This window comes from Amphibalanus amphitrite, unplaced genomic scaffold (assembly GCF_019059575.1).
Source record: "Amphibalanus amphitrite isolate SeventyFive unplaced genomic scaffold, NRLGWU_Aamphi_draft 001317F_arrow, whole genome shotgun sequence".
Taxonomy (NCBI): Eukaryota; Metazoa; Arthropoda; class Thecostraca; order Balanomorpha; family Balanidae; genus Amphibalanus; species Amphibalanus amphitrite.
In genome coordinates this window covers 49,680-70,132 of record NW_024882810.1, presented here as the reverse complement: position 1 = coordinate 70,132, position 20,453 = coordinate 49,680, and the positions used below count along the sequence as shown (strand labels likewise).

The 20,453-nt window shown below is 52.2% G+C and overlaps 2 protein-coding genes and 1 long non-coding RNA gene across 3 annotated transcripts in view; 2 read left to right on the top strand and 1 right to left on the bottom strand.

Moving 5' to 3' along the window:
- Positions 1-1,629: 1,629 nt before the first annotated feature.
- The window catches only part of LOC122372109, a 34,464-nt gene continuing 15,640 nt past the window's right edge, over positions 1,630-20,453 (top strand). The window contains exons 1-3 of the long non-coding RNA XR_006254821.1: positions 1,630-1,667; positions 2,243-2,329; positions 2,599-2,712. This is a non-coding gene — a long non-coding RNA (uncharacterized LOC122372109). The remainder of the gene's footprint in view (positions 1,668-2,242; positions 2,330-2,598; positions 2,713-20,453) is intronic.
- LOC122372108 lies at positions 7,064-8,822 on the top strand. Its single transcript, XM_043348982.1, has one exon. The coding sequence runs from the start codon at positions 7,217-7,219 to the stop codon at positions 8,678-8,680; it is 1,464 nt and encodes a 487-aa protein (XP_043204917.1). The 5' UTR covers positions 7,064-7,216; the 3' UTR covers positions 8,681-8,822.
- Positions 8,929-11,012, bottom strand: LOC122372107. The gene is made up of 3 exons (XM_043348981.1): positions 10,679-11,012; positions 10,270-10,484; positions 8,929-10,149 (listed from the first exon to the last, which is right to left on the bottom strand). Exons 1-3 carry the CDS (start codon positions 10,851-10,853, stop codon positions 9,064-9,066), a joined length of 1,476 nt encoding a protein of 491 aa, XP_043204916.1. The 5' UTR covers positions 10,854-11,012; the 3' UTR covers positions 8,929-9,063.

Below are 20,453 nucleotides of genomic sequence, written 5' to 3'. Positions count from 1 at the left end.
CAGGTGGCGGACAGTGGTACCCGGAGCGATGCGGCCGAGGTAGCGCGTCCGGTCTGGTTCTAAAAGTGGACAAGATAAGAGCACGTGAGCGACAGTAAGAGGCGCGGAACAACCGTTGCAAATGGCCTGCTCGTCTCCGCGGAGGAGGTGGCCATGCGTGGCATATGTATGGCCGATTCGGAGCCTGCACAAGATCACTTCGTTGGACCGGTTGTCTTGCAAGCAAGACCTCCATGGCTCCAAAGTCGGCTTCACCTCACGGAGCTTTCCGCCTCCACGTAGGCTCCACTCTGCCTGCCACTCAGAGAGAATGAAAGATCGCACAGCCGAATAAAGATCACGCGCCGGCAATGGCAGACGTCGAGTGCAGGAGGCTGCGGCCGCGCGCCTCGCGGCCGCATCTGCCAGCTCGTTGCCGTGTATGCCGACGTGGCTGGGAATCCAGCAGAACTGAACAAATTTTCCCGATTGTTCCACTGACTGAAGTCGAGCTAAAATGTCTTGAACGATCGGGTCAACTGGATTAAAACTCCGTAACGCCAAAAGGCTACTTAGGGAGTCCGATAAAATCAAGTAAGAAAGGCCGTCCGACACCTCGATAAAACACAGAGCCTTCTCGATGGCGACTAGCTCAGATGAAAACACCGAGGCAAAAGAAGGTAGAGAGAATGAGCGGGTATCGCGACCTGCGATAAAAGCACATCCCACTCCCTCAGGTGTTTTTGATCCGTCTGTAAAAACGGTGTTAAAACCATCGTACGAGACGATGTGTTGCAAGGCCCTGACTCGCGCCTCACAAGGCAGCAAGTCATCCTTCTTAACTTCGGAGAGTGAGAGATCTACTTGAGGTTTTGCGTGTTTCCAAGGCGGAGAGGACGTACCCCAGCTACGTCGTACGACACGTAAACCTATGTTGGCTGCGGAGAAGAGACCTCTCATGCGCGCTCCAAAGCAGAGCGATTGTCGCGCTCTGTCAAGTCGAGTGTAGTAGGTGGAGAAGACGTACGGATACGTCGGATGCGTCGGGAACTGACGCAGTTTCAGCGCATAGCGCATCCCAAGCATCTGGCGGCGTAGGGATAGAGGCGGCTCGTGCGCCTCAGCAAGAAGGCTGCTGCTGGGCGAGGTGCGGAATGCTCCGGTGGCGACACGGATTGCAGCATGATGGACTGCGTCGAGGACCTTTTTGCTGGATTGGCTCGCTGAATCGTAGACAAAAGAAGCGTAATCCAGCTTCGACCGAACTATCGATCGGTACAGGAGAAGAAGGGTCCTGCGGTCCGCACCATAAGATGTGCGAGCAACACATTTTAAAACGTTCAGGGCGAAAAAGCAAAACCAACAAGACTTTTACTGGAGAACCGTACGTCCTCGGGCCCCCTGCCGAGGCCGACATAATACGTGAGTGCCGAAATATCAAGTTTGAGAGATACGCAGCAAGCAAGAAATCGGCTACGAGACAACTTTGAGGCAACCAACTGTTGCAGAAAAGCACAGGCGGTCACAGCTGCGATTCATGAAGAAGCCGACCGGTTCTGGCTACATGGTGCCCACTGGACGACCCGACAACGCAGCTTCCAACCGATCTACCGGAACGTCCTCCTCAGTCCAGTCGTATCAGCCGCCTCTCGGAGTGATGCCCCTTCAGTGACGGACAACGTCCCAAGGTATGCCGTGCATATATTTACTCCGGGGCCGCCGCCAGAACGCCCCACCCGTGGCCAAACAAGCCAGCGCACCTCTGCATGGAGTCCAGCTCTCTGTAACGTGCATGCGCGGTCAATGATTTTTGAAACAGCCATCCGAGAGCGGTTGGTTCGCTGCATGTTGGCCAGCGAGCCGGCAGCGGTGCTCCGGTCCCAGCTGCACTGACACTCAGGCGTGCTAGCCGACATCGCAGGTAGGTGTACCGCAGGTTGTTTCTTCATTAGATTGGTTCGCTGCATGTTGGCGAGCGAGCCGGCGGTTCTCAGATCCCCGCTGCACTGACACACAGGAGTGCTAGCCGACATCGCAGGTAGGTAGCCGCAGGTTGTTTCTTCATTAGATTGGTTCGCGGCATGTTGGCCAGCGAGCCGGCGGAGGTGTCCAGCGAGCGCAGCCGGCGAGCTCAGCTCACCATATTTGTGTATTGCTATGGGGAACATCAATGCTGTCCACTTGCTTATTTATTGTTTATGCAAGCAGTCAATCTATATTATGATTTCATCCATTGACGCCAAGCATTCTGTGCGCCGTACAGGGACTCGGCACCGCTCCCCCCATTGAGGGGACCAGCGGCCTACCACTGTCGCCACCGGCGATCTTTGGAGCTGCTGGCCCGTCATCGGTAAGTACATGTTCTTCAAATCATTCAATATTCAATCATCATTCTTTCAATTCAATCCTTTAATTTGCTTACTTTATTTAATTCATTCAGGAAGATCACGATAAAAATAATTTGTTGAATTTCATCCATGCATTGCCGGTGCATTATAGGTTAGATTCGCTGATAGTGGATTCCTTTAAATAGACCGGCTAACATCAAAGGTGTATTGCTGTACATTGCCTTATATTATTGTGTGTAGTATTAATGGCATCTGTTTGTTTATTTTTCAGGGTCCCAGCACCGCTGTCGACGCCGAGGGCTCAGCAGCCGCCGCCGTCGACCCCGGCGAGGGCACCAGCGGGCCGCCGGCGATCGCCGTTTCAAGGAGGGCTGACCCGTCATCGGTGAGTATACAGGGAAAGGAGAATTGTATAACGATGTGTGATGGAAACCGATCCATTTAAAATACATTGAATTTAATATGTGACACCAAAACATACATGTTTTGCAATGCACTTGATGTCAGGTTCTTACACAGCCCAGCTGCACTGACACACAGGCGTGCTAGCTGACATCGCAGGTAAGTATACCCGGTTGATGCTGCAATCGATGTGTCGTGAGATGACAATAGCGTCAAAAGCAGGCCTGAAAAAGCAGGGCCGATAGCTAGTCCAGGTCCGAGAAAGCAGGTCCGAAGCTACAGCGTCGCTAGTGTGACCTCACACGGCGAATGTTGGCCGCCTGAAGGGCAGCCGCGTGGCGCCGCTCGGCTGGGAAAGGGGCGGCGCCCGAAGGATTGCGGAGGAGCCACGGCGCCTGCAAAGCGCCGCCGATGCCTGACTGGCAACGTTAGCGCTAACGTGCTGAATGCGAAAGGACATGGTGCTGGGCATTGATACGTGACTTCTCTACCAACTGGTGATTTGTATTGGCGTGTATTTGCATAGATAGCACGTGGCTTATCTGCTGGATATGCTGCTGGCTTATCACCTTTTATGAAACTGTTCGGCTGTGTTCATATGCATTGCTGTACAACTGCGACTGTACACATACTGCATATCTTGTGCCATAGGCGTAGGAACGTTTTCAAAAGTGGGGGGGCCAGGGTCCCAGAGGTCCAAAACCTAACCTACCCCCAAAATCCGATTTCTCCTCGGATTTCGGCCACTTTGTTTTCGCAAACATGCTCAGAGGTAAAAAAAAATCGAGACAAAAAAAAGAAAAAAAAATTGGTTGAAATTTCAGGGAGTCTCCCGTCCATAAACTCAAACTGATGGACGCGTTCCCCTGTCCTCCGCAGCCGTTGGCACCCATGCAAATTCCAGAGGCATCCAGCAACTTTTTCATTACGAGCAAGCGTGAAACGTGCAAAGCGAGTCTTTTCAATATACCTATAAAAATCAGCATGAACGGCCCAGCTAGGCTCAGCCAGGCCTATAACGTTTTTAAGAGGTTTTATATCAGCGACCACTGCAACTGGGCTGATTGCCTATCACTTTTCAGAGGCCGGTGTGGGACTTTTAGACGGTCTGGGCCTTCAGAGGCCAGTTTAACCCTCCACGGCCCGGTCCTATAGGTTTTCTACATACGCGCTGGCCGAGGGGGCGGGGGGCGGGTACGACCCCCCTCGCTGTTTCGCCCCAGGTGGAGCTAGCGCGTCGCGGTAAAACGAGCGTGTGCGCCGTTACGAGACGCAGAGATCGATACCCGATTTTATGGTCCTAGGTCAACCGGTGACCTCTGACACCGTTCCGTGCTTCTATCCTCAGGATACTGAAATCCTTCTCCTCCACACCGCCACCCCCCTCCGGGCTGGACAGGCAACTTTATCTCATGCGGGCTGCTCCCTTGGAGCGGCACCGCTGCTCCCGAGGGAGCGCACCCCGTAGCCGAGTGCAGTGAGTGCCTTGGGGCTGGGTAGCCTGTCCTCTGGACGGGCTCAGCCCCGGCGACTCACTAGGGTGCCTGCCCAGTGCCCAGACCAATGTCTCCCCCTATATCCTATCATCCTTCCGGCTCTGAAATGGTCTCATTGGACCGAAAGGGCCTAACCCAACAAAACAAACAAAAACCGGTGACCTCTGAGGTCAGGTCAAGTGCCTCAAGGCACGGTTCCGTTTTTGGTGAATAACTTCGCAAAAAATGGCCGCAGAGCCGCGATTTTGCCAGCATCGTGTTCGCCTCTCTCAGGCGCGTCGAATGATATGCTTTTTGTTTGGGTGAGGTAAACTTAGGGTGTTGACCTCGGGTCACGGTCAGGTCGGCGTCCCCAGGTCACGAAATTGGTCGAAGGAGGTCATGTCGCATATCATTCGATTCGGCAGGTCTTCTTGAGTCCATAGGTGGCTTTCCCGACTCGCTAGCTCAATTTGATCGGTACCTAGTTATTGACGAAAAACTAATAAGACCCTTATAACTTCATAAATGACGTCGCGCAAGGTCAACATTGCAAAAGTGACGCATCGAACCTTGCAAGGAGTGCATGAAATCACGATTCGGTGTGCTTGAGATAGTTGGAGATCGATCGTTCCCGGCGCCAGAAAAAGTTTTCAGTTTATCCCCATTGACTTATACCTAATGGTGAGGTCACGAAAATGACCTGACCTCATATGAACTTTAGGAAAAATCCGAGATATACATTATACAAGTTGAGAGACTCCTATTGGATACTAGGTCCTCCAAGGTTCATTTCCCTGTGAAATCTCCTCTGGCAGTGAGGGCGTTGCGAAGTTGCGACATCTGAAGACCGTGCAGAGGTTCACTTATGACCACATGGGTCAGTGACCTGATCTGACCCGAAAATGCGGTTGGTGTCGAAAGATCCCGTTTGATTCAAAGGTCAGGTATGCCAAGCTTCAGCTCTCTATCGCCGGCGTGTTCGGAGCTATCGCAAAAAAAAACCTATGGAGGGGCAGCACCCGCCCCCCCCCCCCCCCAGCCTGCGAGGGTTAAGGCCCTCAGAGACCAGTACAGGGCCTGCAAAGGGCAGGATGAGACCTTAAGATGCCGACTTGGGCCATCAGAGGCTAATGTGGGTCCTTACAGGCCAGTATGGGCCCTCAGAGGTCAGTGTGGGACCCTAAAATGCCGGCATGGGCCGGTGTTGGACCCCAGAGGCCAGCAGAAGACCCTCAAAAACCAAGATGGGCCTCAGAGGCCGGCATCAGGTCTTCAGAATCCCGTGCAAGGCCCTCAGAGACTAATGCGTGTCCTTACAGGTCAGCATGGGCCCTTAGAGGTCAGTGTGGGGCCCTAAAAGACCGGCATGGGCCGGCGTTGGACCCCTTAGGCCAAGGTGGACCCTCAGAGGCCGATGCGGACCCTTAGAGGCCGGCATCGGGTCTTCAGAATTCAGTGCGGGGCCCTCAAAGGCACCTAAAGGCTAGTCTTGGGACCCCAGAGACAGAAATGAGGCCACCAGAGGCCGGTGTGAGGCCCTCAGACGCCGGCTGGGCCCTTGAGGCCGGTTTAGGGGCCCTCAAATGAGGTCAATGTGGGTTCTCAGCGGTCAATGTGGGCGCTTGACCGCCACTGAAGGGCCCTCCGAGATCAGTGTAGGACCCTCAAAGACTGGTTTGGGAGCTGTTAATAGCTAGCGTGGGATTCTTGAGTCTCGTGACAATCGAATAAGGGCCAGAGCCCCATACGCCCATGGGGGCCCATTGGTTGTTTGGGGGGGGGGGCCAAATGATATGATGGCCCCCTGATTAGCCTTTGGAGGGGGGAAGGGCATGGCCCTGATCCCCCTCTGCGACCGCCACTGCACTGAAAGTGGAAGGGGGAGGGGCAGAAACAGACATTGCTGGCCCCCATGCTGTTTGAACCGAGGCTGAGGCACGGTCACCCTGGCCCCCAGCTAGTACGCCTTTGACGAACTATGCCGACCCCTTGCAGATAAGGTCAAGCGTTGGTCGTTTGTATACGCATTCTCCTGCACCGTGCTAGTATTGTCTTAGTATTCTGTATTGCCTATACCTTTTTAGTGCTCGCTGTCCCGCGCCTCGTATTCAACAAAATGTTGTCACCAGGACTCACAGTCTTGTCTCTGATATGGTTTCCTTCATTGAGTGAAGGAAATTGCGGCCAATAACGCTGTAGAAACAAAAAGGAATCCTCATTAAAGGGCAAGCTGAATAGTTGTCAAGTTACCGGGTGGTAGGTTAGGTACAGACAGCAAAAAGTGGGGGGGCCAGTTAACATTGCTGGCCCCCCCACCTCCGAAAGTGGGGGGGCCATGGCCCCCCCGGCCCCCCCTGTTCCTACGCCTATGTCTTGTGCGTTTGTGAAAGCATGCATGTTATGCTGGATATGCACCATGGAAGCACCTTTTATGAAACTGTCCGGCTGTGTTCATATGCATTGCTTTACAACTGCGACTGTACAAATACTGCATATCTTGTAGGTACGTTTATCTGATCGATGAGTTAAAGGGACAGTATCATCGAAAAAAAAATCCATGTATGGAGCTGATTTTTTTTTTTTTTACTAGCATTTCTTATTTTTCTGAATCAGAAAAGCATAGTTTGAGGACCGAACTCGGTGAAAAATATTGCAACCACATTTCATTTTCATGATTCATTTTCATGAGCGAACCACCACTATACAAGCATGGCCGCCAGTTTGGAAGCATGCAAAATTACTACAGAACTGGCGCAGATAATACATTATTGACGCTACGCTTACGCGGTCGTTCTTCTGATTGAGTTGTCCTTAGGGAGAGGTAGCCTTAGGTATTGCCTATAGAGGCCTCCACGGTGACGTCACAAACTATTTTTCGTAACTGGCAACGCTGACTGGTAGGCAAAACAAACCGGGCGATCGCGGCCATTTGCACTGGCGTCTCGTGGTTTATCGGATTGTGAGAGCTGTTTTCGATAGTTTTTTCTCTAGTTTGTGTTTTTGTTCGTGATGTACGACTCCTCACGATACAAAGCAAAGCTCTGCCTGGGAGAGAAGGTATTTCCTGATCCGTACAAGATCGATGAGGCCTACTGGATCTCGGACAGTTTCGAGAAGCTCCCACTCGTGCTGTTTCCAGATATATTTGCGTATCTGGTCTCCACTTCTGGCACTTTCACGTCCGACAACTTGAAAGCTTTCAAGTCACTAGATGCTTGGAATGTGTTTTTGTCTAGTCATGTTGGCCCACTCAAGCTCTGCTCAGTGGATACCAGTGGTGTTTTCGTGAAGGCAGAGGTACAGGCCAGTCAGACGGCTTCAAAGTCGTATAATGCATGGGTGCTCTGCCACCCCAATGGCAGTGTTATGTCTGCCCACTGCCAATGCATGGCAGGACTTGGAGAAGTGTGCAGCCATGTGGCAGGTGTGCTCTACAAGATCCAAGCAGCCGTACTCCACGGACTGACAGAGAATGCACCAACAAGCAAGGCCTGTCAATGGAATCATCAGACAGCTACGAAGAAGGTGGAGCCCAGCAAGGTCCTTGACATTGCAGCAGACATGGGCATTCCTGCCAAGCGAAGCAGCGTCGAGTTCATCATGTCTGATGCTGCATTTCAGACAGAGCTGCAGGATCTGCCTGCTGGGTGTGCGCTGCAAAGCTCTCTGCCAGTCAGTGGTGATGTTGTGGATGGCAGGACTGAGCTGCCATATCCCATCTACAAGATGTTCTCCATCTTGAAGAAGATAGCTCCTAGTGATGCTGAGCCATCGAGGAAGTACTGTGAGATGCTGGTTAACAAACTGAAGAAGATGTACCCGAGTGATGTGATAGGGAACGTCGAGCGAGCTACTGTGGATCAGGGAGGATCGAAGGAGTGGCTTAACCAGAGGCATGGAAGGGTGACTGCTTCAGTGTTTGGTGAGGTGGTGAGCCATGTCGAGGGGGGACGACAGAGTGCATCATTGGTGCGTAAGATCGTGGAGCCAGCGTTCTGTAAGCTTACAGTGCCTGCTGTAGTCTGGGGACATACACACGAGGCAGATGCTTGTGTTGCTGTAGAAGGGGTTCTGAGCTCTATGCATAGTGAGCTGACAATTCGTAAGTGTGGGCTGTTCGTCAGCCCTGACCACCCCTACCTGGCTGCCTCCCCAGATGGTATCATTGAGTGTGCATGCTGTGGGACATGGGTTCTGGAGGTGAAGTGCCCCTTTAGCCTGAAGGACAAGTCTCCGCAGGAGGCTGGGTTTCTAGATGAGAATGGGCACCTCAAAGCAGAGCACCCGTACATGATGCAGGTGCAGGGACAGATGATGGTCTGTGGGCTAAAGTCATGTGCATTTTGTGTGTATGTGCCGGGGCAGAAGCCCCATGTTCTGGTGATAAAGTACATGGAGAGCATGGGTGACTACCTGGTGAAGGTTCTTGAAACCTTTTATGTGAAAGAGATTGTGCCAGCACTCCTGAAGTGATGTCATAGCTAGCGACTGTGCCGGGTGCCCATTAGTGCACATGTAGGTTGTTCTGTCACTGACACCAGATGGTCGTGTTGATTTTGCTATGCTGGCTGCATTGATCATCATTGTCTGGCTGACAAATATATCTTTTGTGCTAGCTTATCTTTATAACAAGGGTTTGGGTTATGGCGTGATGCTGGTGCTACAGGTGATGCTGATTACGAACTATAACATCTGTTTGTGACCTCACACAAATCATTTGCAAGTCTGTTTTATTCATCAACAATGTCACTGTCATGAAATCAAACTCAATTGAGTTTGTTTTCAATACATGATCGGAGCATGTTACCAGCACTTAGTACCATCTAATCATGCATTCCATGGAGTTTTGGGGCATCTCACGGAACCACACTTGGATGCAGGTTTATGATACCTGCACACACACAAACAACATCATCTACCTGCGTGTACATGGTGACTGGCAATGTAGACTTCAGAATGCGAAACTTCGTTCTCATTCTACCAATGACTCTTTCAACATGGATTCTAGCTCGAGACAAAAGCCTAGACTTCTCTACTTCTGCCCTAGGAAGCTGGGCTTGACCACGAACAAATGCTGGTGTCAAAACTTTGAGATTGTACAGAGCCATTTCTGTAGAAACGGTAAACCCCCGGTCCGCCAACACCACATCGAATGGATCAAGGATGTCAATGAGCTCAGATGACAGTGTGATCTTTTTGTCTGATGATCGACCTCCCCAGACTGGAGACAAGAATGTAATTGCCCCAGCTGGTGACACACCAATTAGAACCTTGCATGTGTTATGGTGTTTGTAGGAACTGAACATTTTCTTTCTGGATGTGAGATGCCTTGGCCTGTCTGTAAAAATTTCAAAGCAGTCAACTACCACTCTGACCTTTCGAAGTTCGGGATAACGGAAGCAGAGAGGGAGGTTGGCCTGTATGCTTTCCCTTGATGGCCAGATGATGAGCCTCCTGCACATTGCAGCCATTGGACTGAGGGTTCCTTGAACGATCTTTGATACCAAGGACCTGCTTACACCAAAACGCCATGCAAGATCCTGATTGGTTGTCCCAAGCCTGAGCTTCATCAACACCATAAGAACCATGTTGTGCACAGACAACCTGGATATTTTGCTAAGGTCGCACCCCAGACAAAGAACCCTTACAAACCACATGAACATTGCTAGGGATGGGAACCCGGTATAAAATTTAAATTCCTCTTCATTCTCTTTCAAAGTCTCAAATGAGTTATGCTTTTTGCTGTTCAACAGCTGCTCACACTCCTCCTTCAACGATGTGACTTCAGCCTCCAGCTTATGAATTCTATCAAGTAGAGCTGAGACGACTGTCTTGTGGTTTTCTCCCCATGTACCATCAGTATTGCAGCCAACCTCACGGGTGCCAGTTGCTGCTGACATCTCCAGCAGTGCCTCTGCAGCTCTGGCCTCTTCAATGCTGACCTGCAAGATAACAAAAAGTAGGCATTGTTATCAACAAAATAGAGATAGTTACCTACTTCTTGGTGCCAGGAAAACTGGTTGAACTGGTAGGTACCTAAGTAGCCAATGTTTGTAGCTCACCTGAGACACTGGTTCTTCGGCTGTACACATTTCATCTTGATCTCCAGATGAAGCCGACAGGTGGAGAGACGCATGCTGTTTCTGAGCTGATCTTTGTTGGGCCCTTTCTGCTCTCTTCACTCCGCCGATCCCAACGTTGCTGGCATGCTGAGATGACGGGAAGTTGAAGACACTTGGTACCCAGTCAGGACTCCCTTTCTCACTGACTGGTGCCCCTGTAATTGAATAAATATATCAAAATTTGTCTAGGTGGTGGATCAACTTTCACTCACAAACCATAGACAATATGTTTGATAGCCTGAGATGCCATGCAAAAATATTGTGGCATTTTGACTCCACAATTATGTATGACGTAGAAATGACATTCATATTAAACATGTACACAGTTTTTTTTTAACTAGGTACTCACCAGTGATAAAATGCTTAGAGCATATCCTTGCCCCAGCGCCGGGCACAAAGTTTTTCCTCCTGGTAGCACGTACCCAAGCATTCAACCGGTCATTATCTTTGGGGAACCGATAAAAAGACACCTTATCTTTTCCAGAGCGAGAAGTGCAACCATAAGCAGCACAAGAAGTCGGCATTTTTCACGATAAAACGTGATTAACCTCCACCATCCTCTCGAATTCCCGCCGCACCCTATAGTGGCGCAACGCCTACCACGGAATGTTTTGCCTACCAGCAGCTGACTGCGCCCGGCGGCATTTTCCGTGACGTCATCCACCGGCCTCCGTGGAGGCCTCTATAAAAATATAACGTGACAATTGGAGAGAGTGACAATTGGACGTGACAATTGACAATGGGAGAAAATATCACGTGACAATCACGTGATAAACGTCATACATTGGAGGGAGATTGTGATTCAAGCTGGAGGAATTCCTTTGTTGAGCCGCTAGAATCCGAAGGAAACAGCGGAAATTGCCTACGACTATTTAATGAATTTAACGGTGATGAATAAGTGCGAAAAACGTTTTGGCTTTATAAAATTTGATGAAATGACCAGGGTAAAAGTTTTATTACTGGCGGTCAATTCAAAACGGCGCAAACATTTAAACAGTGAAGATAGTGAAGCACGATTCAAAGTGTGGTACACCTTTCGTACTTTGAGCGGCGATAGCGGGATAACGGTGCGGAGCTTCGAGGATCGGTCTTCAGTTCCCGGACCAGAAAGGTGGGGCCTATGCAATGTCAAAGTTCATCAAAATGGTGATACTGTCCCTTTAATACAGGAATCCGTTGTCATTCGGGTGTGTTTCGTAATAGCTCTTCCAACTTTGACGAATATCGACAGTGCCGTAACAAAATGGGTAATTCGTGTACAGACTGCAACCAAACTGGTACCAGTTCTTTTACAACATATTCCTAAATCAGAATCAGACCCCACCAAAGCCAAAGAGGGTCCCCTCGCGCTCCCCTTTGCGCAGACCGTCAACGTCCCACTCGGCTTCGGTCGAATAGACAGTGACAACTTCATCGTGGCGGCCAGACTTAACATCGACATTCTAAACAGAGTAGCGATCGCCACCTACAACCAAATCCTGGAGCTCTCGACCACGAACCTCCCCCTCACCGAACAAGAGTACGTGAGAGTATGGAAGACGATCCTGCTATATCGCGTTCAGAACATCGAAGAATGCGAAACTGGTACGCCTCTAGCGGCCCACCGCATCCGCCTCCGACCATCCATCCTGATGCCGCGCCCGCTCGCAGACCTCGTCTACACACTAGGCAGATGGGAATCCCACACCAACGGAGTCGTTTACGACATCCGCATCCCACGCCGACCCGACGAGAACCCACCACCCTGGTGGATACCAGACCCAGACCTCATCCGAAAGTGGCAGGACACTCCACCATCGAGTACAGAAGTACTACATGTGTGCCGAGTCACCGCGCCGATACGCGTGGAAAGGACAGCCACTCGTCATCATTGGCACGGAGGAAGAGGACAACTACGTCCAAGCTGACAGTCTAACCAACGAGGACCACCTCTCCGACGCCGTCATACGTTGTGTCAACGAGTCCGAGATGTTTCTCGACTCTCACATCACGTACAACACCAACCACCTGATCATGACCACACGCCACTGGATTCCAAATCTAGTGATGGCGTACGTCGGCTACTATGTTACAGGAGTCCAGTAGAGCAGACTATTGCTACTACACCAGCCGCGCTTCTTAGTGCGCCGCCAAACCGCACTTCTTAGTGCGAAGAAGCAACTTTAATTGAGTATTTTCGTTTCGCCTAATGCGACATGTCACCGATGTGACTTACCTTAATTGTGTTATCTCAATGTTAATCAAGATGTGTTACGTTTAGGAAAAGCGGATATTTCTAACCCTGAAATCCATTACGACGCCCCCCCCCACCAATCTAGGAAAATCTACCTTTGTATTGTGAGCGTATCATATGCGGGGAACCCTACCCGACAAAATTCCCGCAATAACCGCTGATTCCATTAAAAAAAGACAAAGTAAACAAGCAAAAAGTACTGTTTTCTCAATATTTCCCCCTCTGCTTTTCGTGTAACATGCATACTTGGACCTCCTATGCCGTCTAATGCCTCGATTGTTTCATTTCCTATACTGTTTCCCCTTCAACAGGTCTCGCCGGTGGCGGTCCGGCCGTCGGCTTTACCAGCACTGGCCTCGGTCACAAACGTGGTGGCTTCTCGGACAGGCGTCCAAACCGTCTTCTGGGTGAACAGCTTGGTCGAAGAACGAAACTGGGGCGATCGAACGGCAAATGGGCTCGATTATCTGGACAATGAAATGTGCAGTCAGCGCAGTCCCAGTCAGTGCAGCGCTCAAGTAGCTACTAATCGGCGGCATCTTCGCCTTCTGGGCGGCGCAGCGCTGCACTCTCGGACCAACGGCGAACCATCACCGGCTCCCTCCGACTGGTGAGGGAGCACCTAACATCCCTCCTGATGGCCTCCTGTGAGGAGCTTTGGAACCTGGACATCCTGCTGGAAGGCGAGACGGAGCCGTTCTCAGAGCGCCAGCTGCGCTTCCGTCTGGGACGGCTGCTCCTCCGGCTGGCTGTGTTTTAATGCATCCGTTTCCACCCCACGGCTCCCTGCTGGGAGAGCTGGTGGAGTTACGCCATCCCCCACCTGGCCCGCGCGGACCCCACCTGCTCCAGTGGTACCACCACATGTACTCGGGGGCACACCAACAGCAGTGTTACCTGTACATGGCCTTGAGTGTCACCGGTCGGCGACGCCGTCACGCTCGACGTGACGCCGCTCACACGGCTCCTCACCAGGTCTGACCTGAAGCCCCTGCTGGGTGACCCGGCTGCGGTGGCCACCTGGTGAGGTCAGCAGCTGCGGCGGCTGCCGGCGGAGCGGCCGGCCGGCCTGACCGTCGAGATGGACACGCGGCGGGGCCGGGCCGAGCTGCTGCGGCGGGCCCTCAGTGAGGCCGTGCCGCGGAAGATGGACTGGTGGCGAGAGAGGGACCGGAAGGAGAAGTAGAACTGAAAGGGGAACTTCGGACCACTGAGCACCTACCAGCGGAGCCGGGAGGGATTAACAAAACTGGTGAGGGGTTGTACCGCGGAGGTTGTACTGCATTAAGGGCTGACCATGGACATGCTGGCAGCCGGTGCTGGCCGAGTGGTCGTGATGCCGCTCCCGCCGCGTTCTCGCCTTCGAGCCCGTGATGTGTCGGTTGCGGTGTACCGGCGCAGGCGGCGACTGTCGAACCAGGTGCTGCGACGGCTGTTCTGCCGCCCCAGCGCCAACCCTGAAGTCACGTTCGGACAGTTCACGTTTGCAGATGACTTCCTCTCGGATGAAAAACGACGTGGTAATGAACCGATGACGGGGTGGCGCCACCGTCCAGAGCACCTTCTCCGGACTGGAGCTGGATCTCCACCACTGGGAGATGACGGCGACCTCGCATCAGCTCCCGCGAGGATAGCTGCATAGTGTATACTGGGTTAGCGCCAACAACGTTCACAGTCGCTTCACCGGTGGCAGCAATCTCCATCCGGGCTTAATGTCCACCTGCAGCATAAACATTAAACGAACCGTGGAGATGCTGCTGATGCGAACGCGTCGGATCCTGGTCCTGGGACCGCTACTGCTCCTGGATGGCGACTTGGCAGGGCTGGCCTGGGAAAAAACAACCGCTTATCATCTGGAGCGCGCCGCTAAGAGGTCGGTGATCGGTGGCGGCGATCCACACTGAGGCCAGGTGGCGGCGATCCACGGTGAGGCAGCGCCCAGTTCGTTCCCTGGGCGCTGCCTCACCGGCGACCCACACTGAGGCCAGTATGCAGTTCGTTCCCCTGGGGCGCTGCCTCATCAAGAAGAAGCAGCGGGACGTCACTGGATCCGTGCCGAGTGCGCGGACTGGTTCCCAGGGGATCTTGTCCACCCAAGTCCCAGTGGATAAGGGTAGCTGGCGGACCCACAGCACCTGCCCATCCGACTGAGGTTCAGCAGTTCGGTGTAGGTGACTGTAATACCTACCAGGTCCATGTCTCCTGACACGTGTTTGATTACGAACAATGGTTAACAGTGCACGTGTTATACGGTGAATATTTTGTTTCGTGTTTATCGAGTAAGCTTTATGTTGTGGGAATAAAAAATGCGTTTTTCGGGTGCGGAGAAGGTTGCGATAATGTAACGCTGTTCATTCGGCGGTTGCGGCATCGTTCGGCACTGCGGCTAGGTGCACCGGTATTTTTAGCGCGGCTCGCGCGGCCGCTCGGCTCGGCCGCCAGTGCCGGTGTCCTTATATGTCAAACGGGTGTTCTGTCGCGTGATGGCCCGAGCCGAGGTCAGGGTCTCCCGCCGGACGGTGCGTCAGTTCGTATTCAGTACTGACTCGAAGACCACCTAAAGACGACCTCCGACCGCCGCCCACCCGATAACAAATTCGCCGTCGCTGCTATGAACCTCTTTCCCTATACGGTGATCATTGGCGTGGTGGCAGCGTCTCTTTCCGTGTCTCCCCTTTATGTTCATTTACGTCAGAAATGGCACAGCGACCCTGGTCGTATTGCGCATTGGAGCGGTTTATTCGGACTCTTTAAATATGGCCTTCGGCTTTACCAGCACTGGCCTCGGTCATCGACGTGTTGGCTTCTCGGACAGGCGTCCAAACCGTCTTCTGGGTGAACAGTTTGGTCGAAGAACGAAGCTGAGGCGATCGAACGGCAAATAGGCTCGAGCATCTGGACAATGAAATGTGCAGTCAGCGCAGTCCCAGTCAGTGCAGCGCTCATGCAGCTCCTCATCGGCGGCAGCTTCGCCTTCTGGGCGGCGCAGCGCTGCACTCTCGGACCAACGGCGGACCATCACCGGCTCCCTCCGACTGGTGAGGGAGCACCTAACATCCCTCCTGATGGCCTCCTGTGAGGAGCTTTGGGACCTGGACATCCTCCTGGAAGGCGAGACGGAGCCGCTCTCAGAGCGCAAGCTGCGGCTCCGTCTGGGACAGCTGCTCCTCCGGCTGGCTGTGTTTGAAGGCATCCGTTTCCGCCCCGAGGTTCCCTGCTGGGAGAGCTGGTGGAGTTACGCCATCCCCCGCCTGGCCCGCGCGTCCCCCGCCTGCTCCAGTGGTACCACCACATGTACTCGGGGACACACCAACAGCAGTGCTACCTGTACATGGCCTGGAGCGAAATGCAGCTGAGGATCCTGCTTCGGACCAAGAGGAAGAACTATTTACGGTCTCAGATGATCGGGCACCGCTTGAACAGAGGCCAGTTTTACCAACAGAAAAATAGCCGCATGCCGATTTTTTTGCCTTAACCCGCGCCCCGTAGGGCTACCGGCGGACCCTACCACCCGTAGGGGGGGGGCCGTTTCGGCCCCCCCCTAAGATCTCGGAAAGTTACCGGCCGATTTTCAAAATTCAAACGGCGTTCGATAGCCCCACCCGGGAACTACCTTGTGACCAAATTTCATTGACCTAGGTCAAACCGATGACGTCACAGGTCAGGTCAAAGGTCAGATTTTCACCGTTCACAGGCATTTCAAGAAATGTGTTGTGAAATCGAGTTAATTGGTAATTTATTGAAAACCATCGATGGTACATTGTTCGTCAAACACATACTTTGCTATCTGAGGTCACTGATACCAGGTCAGGTCACAGCGAGGTCAGGTCACCGGGGTCACAATATGAAAGTGTCGTGTGATACATGTTTTATGGTCCATTTTACATGACAAATGCGATTATGTGGGTTAGGCAGCCTTTGGGGCCAGCCTAGGTCACGTTTTGGTGAAGGTCAGGTCAAGGTCAGGTCAAATAAGGTCAAATTTCAAAGTTGATATTTTTGCATAAAATGGGTATCGATTCGATGCAGCTCGTCACGGGGAGTCTAATGGTGGTCTTTGTTTTGCTCTACGAGGTCTAGAACTGCCAAAAATTGAGTTTGAAAATTTGACGTCATCAATTTTGAACATTTTTTCGCTATAACTTGGCCAAAAAACGAGGTATCGATCTGAAATTCGGTATGTAGATAGAAGACGGTAGGTACTATCACATATATTCCGGTTTTTTTGAAACTCAAAAAACTTTTTGGATTTTTTGGCTAATATATCCAAAAAAATGTTTTTTTGATTTTTGGGGTTCAAAACTCAAAAATTTCAAAAATCCGAGATAGCAGTTTTGTAGCCCTGTCAATTCTACACCTTTTATGTCTTGATCATTTTTCTGTATCTTCAAAGCTGTAGGCCTGACAGGTCTTCTCGCGAAGGTCTTTTTTCGGTCGAAAATGACAGAACATGACGTCATTCTGACGTCATTTGTGGCCAACCTATCATAGCCTCTGGAAAAATTTTTGGTCACGATGTGTAAAATTGATGCCCGGAGGGGTCCTGAAAGTTTGGTGGCGATATCTGAAGCGGTTTAGGAGATATCGACCGAAAAGGACAGGGGGGGGCCGTTTCGGCCCCCCCCCCTACGGGGCGCGGGTTAAGACCGCTTCACATACGAAGCGTAAACGCGATGGGCACATCAGCCGATAGGGCTTTACCATTTACGCTCCGTATGTGAAGCGGTCTTTAGGCAAAAAATCCGGCAGGCGGCTATTTTTCTGATGGTAAAATTGGCCTGAGATCTATCAGATGCACAGTCCTTTCCCAAATGCAGCCGATGATCCTGCTTCGGACCAAGAGGAAAAACTGTCTGCGGTCTCAGACGACCAGACATTACTCGGCCAGGCCTTTCAGATACACCGTCCTTTTCTAAATGCAGCCGATGATCCTGCTTCGGACCAAGAGGAAGAACTCTATGCGGTATCAGACGAGCAGGCACCACAGACCTCTCAGATGTACTGTGCTTTCCCAAATGCAGCCGATGATCCTGCTTCGGACCAAGAGGAAGAACTCTATGCGGTATCAGACGAGCAGGCACCACAGACCTCTCAGATGCACTGTCCTTTCCCAAATGCAGCCGATGATCCTGCTTCGGACCAAGAGGAATGACTGTCTGCGGTTTATTGTAACTGATTGTCTTATTGATTATTGATAACTGAGATTGTCTTCGATGTCACACGCTGCTTCCGTTGCCAAAGGTTTGGCCACACCTAGGGCAACAGCCCAGGCGAGCTCAAGTGCTCCTAGTGTGCGTCCCGGAATGACGCCCAACCAGGCCAGTCCCTCGAAGAACCCTCGATGCATCAACTGCAGAAAGGGGGAGACGCCTAGCTCCGCGAATGATAGGTCCTTCCCCTACATGAGCCGAGGACAAAGAGACAAGCATCATCAATACTACCAGAAATATGTCGTTCAAAGATACACGGGAGATGCATAGCCCAAGCCACCCAAAGACATTGTATGCCCAGAAGGTGAAAGAAACAAACTCTTCAGATCCTCCTCCCAAACAGGTGCGCACAGCTCGTGCGCACTAGCTGGGAAAAGGTCCAGGGAACTGCAGGGACATCTCTACCCTGCTCATGGCTGGCACCTGGGTCAAAGCGAAAAGGACAGCGACTAGCTGAGAAGGATTTCAACAGTCATCTTACAAAGCCGAAAAGCGGTAAGAAAGTGTTCAGCTCTGCTCCTGATCCCCTACCAAGCCCTTCTGAGAAAAAAATGGCAGGGTTCTTGGAGCAGCTACAAACAGTGTGCCCAACTGCTGCCATTTTAAAGATATCTGCTGGGTTCGCAGAAGCTGTGCCTGGAATCCCTTTGCCACCAGAGTCCCCTACGTTCTCGAGAAGCTAGTAAAATGCACCTAGCTCTGGGCGATTCCATTGCCCGAAGAGCTTAACTTCAGCCTACCGATATGGCAGACGAGATCTTTCATCAGTTGACCCCCGATCGCCGGCCGGAGTGGACGTGTCCCCTTCCCTCCGCGCCAGGTACCACCCTTTGTGAGCGTGTTAGAGACAGTGAACGACCGCGAGTGAACAGTGCAGTCAGCGGCGGGTGACCATACCATATAGTGTTGACTCAAAATCGACTATGGCTAACAAAGGACAGAGTGACCACGATCTCCACGCGACTGTGATGAGCATTCTGAAAGAGGAATCCTTCACGGCACGATTACTGGATATCGTGACGAGGCTGGGCAATCAACCGTGTAAACGAGGCGACAGAAGCGAGGATTGTGGCACTGGAGAACGAGCCGACAGCCACCAAAACCAAGCTGGAGCAGAAGGAGCGGCGCATCGAGGATGCAGACGCGTACAGCCGACGCAACTGCCAAATCATTAGCGGCATCCCGGAGACAGCCGACGAGGTGACTGACCGGCTGGTCGTGGATGTCGGCTGGGTTCGACCTGTCAGCGGAGTGCCTCGGCAGATCCCACCATCTGGACCGACCGCAACCGGACAAGAAGCGGACGATCATCGCGAAGTTTGTATCCTTCAACCTCAGACAAAAGCTGTTCTCCAAGAGAAAGGAGCTGGCGGCACACAATGTGGGAGATCATCCCATCTTAACTCGATCTGTCGTCAGCCAGACCTTCATTTCCGAGTGTCTGACGCCCAAAAACCAGCATCTGTTGTACGTCGCCCGGCCACTGAAGCAGAGGAAATCGCTCTAGGCGGCGTATACCACCAACGGTAACGTGAAAAAAAAAACAGACGGAGGGCTTCAGCTCGCCTGCACCTGAGCCTGATGCCCGGAACGGTTCACATACCAGCTAGCAACCAGTATGGCTCTCAGCATGCGAATTCCGCACCTGGAGACCGCCCAGCGTCAACTCAAAGACGCAGCACCGCAAAGCTGAAAGGTCACGTAAAACAAGCGCACAGTGGACATAACTGCCATTAACCTGGTGGTTCCCACTGCACAACCAGGTGAAAAGCTGGTCAACTTTGTAGTAGCCGCTCCCGTTGTGAAGGAACACGATGGAACGGAAACGGCAGGTGAACTTACGACTTCAGTGGCGAGAAAGGGAGCGACACGTCCCGAACGGTGGCGGTGTTTGGTGGCAGCGGACAGTTCCACCACATGGATGTAGCCAGAAAGCTGTCAGTCTCTCCCAGTCAGAAGCAGTGGCAGCGGACAGCTCCACCACATGGATGTAGCCAGAAAGCTGTCAGTCTCTCCCAGTCAGAAGCAGTGGCAGCGGACAGTTCCACTACATGGATGTAGCCAGAAAGGTGTCAGTCTCTCTCAGTCAGACGCAGTGGCAGCGGACAGCTCCACCACATGGATGTAGCCAGAAAGCTGTCAGTCTCTCCCAGTCAGAAGCAGTGGCAGCGGACAGTTCCACTACATGGATGTAGCCAGAAAGGTGTCAGTTTCTCTCAGTCAGAAGCAGTGGCAGCGGACAGTTCCACCACATGGATGCAGCCAAAAGCCTGTCCGTCTCTCCCAGTCAGAAGCAGTGGCAGCGGACAGCCCCACCACATGGATGTAGCCAGAAATATGTCAGTCTCTCCCAGTCAGAAGCAGTGGCAGCGGATAGTCCCACCACATGGCTGTAGCCAGAAAGCTGTCAGTCTCTCTCGGTCAGAAGCAGTATGACAGCTGCTCTCGACGTCCTTCAAGACACTGAGAACGTCCGTGCGAACACATTTTTCTTCTAAGGCGCATGCAGTGATGGCAGAGAAAGTGAGGGAAACTGCCAGAGAGGATGGGCAGAGAACCGCGCGCGACGATACGGCTGCAGAACGCGTGTTGCGAGCCGCGTACCACACTGTGGTTAAGTCTGGTTCTCACCGCTCTTTCGAGAGACAAGTGGTTCTTCTGCACAAAAGTGGAGCAGACAT

Excerpts from the sequence above, each read along its gene's own strand:
- LOC122372108 (XM_043348982.1), top strand. The coding sequence starts at position 7,217 with ATGTACGACTCCTCACGATACAAAGCAAAGCTCTGCCTGGGAGAGAAG.
- LOC122372107 (XM_043348981.1), bottom strand. The coding sequence starts at position 10,853 with ATGCCGACTTCTTGTGCTGCTTATGGTTGCACTTCTCGCTCTGGAAAA. Across the intron at positions 10,485-10,678 it reads CTCTAAGCATTTTATCACTG|GGGCACCAGTCAGTGAGAAA; the intron begins GTGAGTACCTAG and ends ATTCAATTACAG. Across the intron at positions 10,150-10,269 it reads CCGAAGAACCAGTGTCTCAG|GTCAGCATTGAAGAGGCCAG; the intron begins GTGAGCTACAAA and ends GTTATCTTGCAG.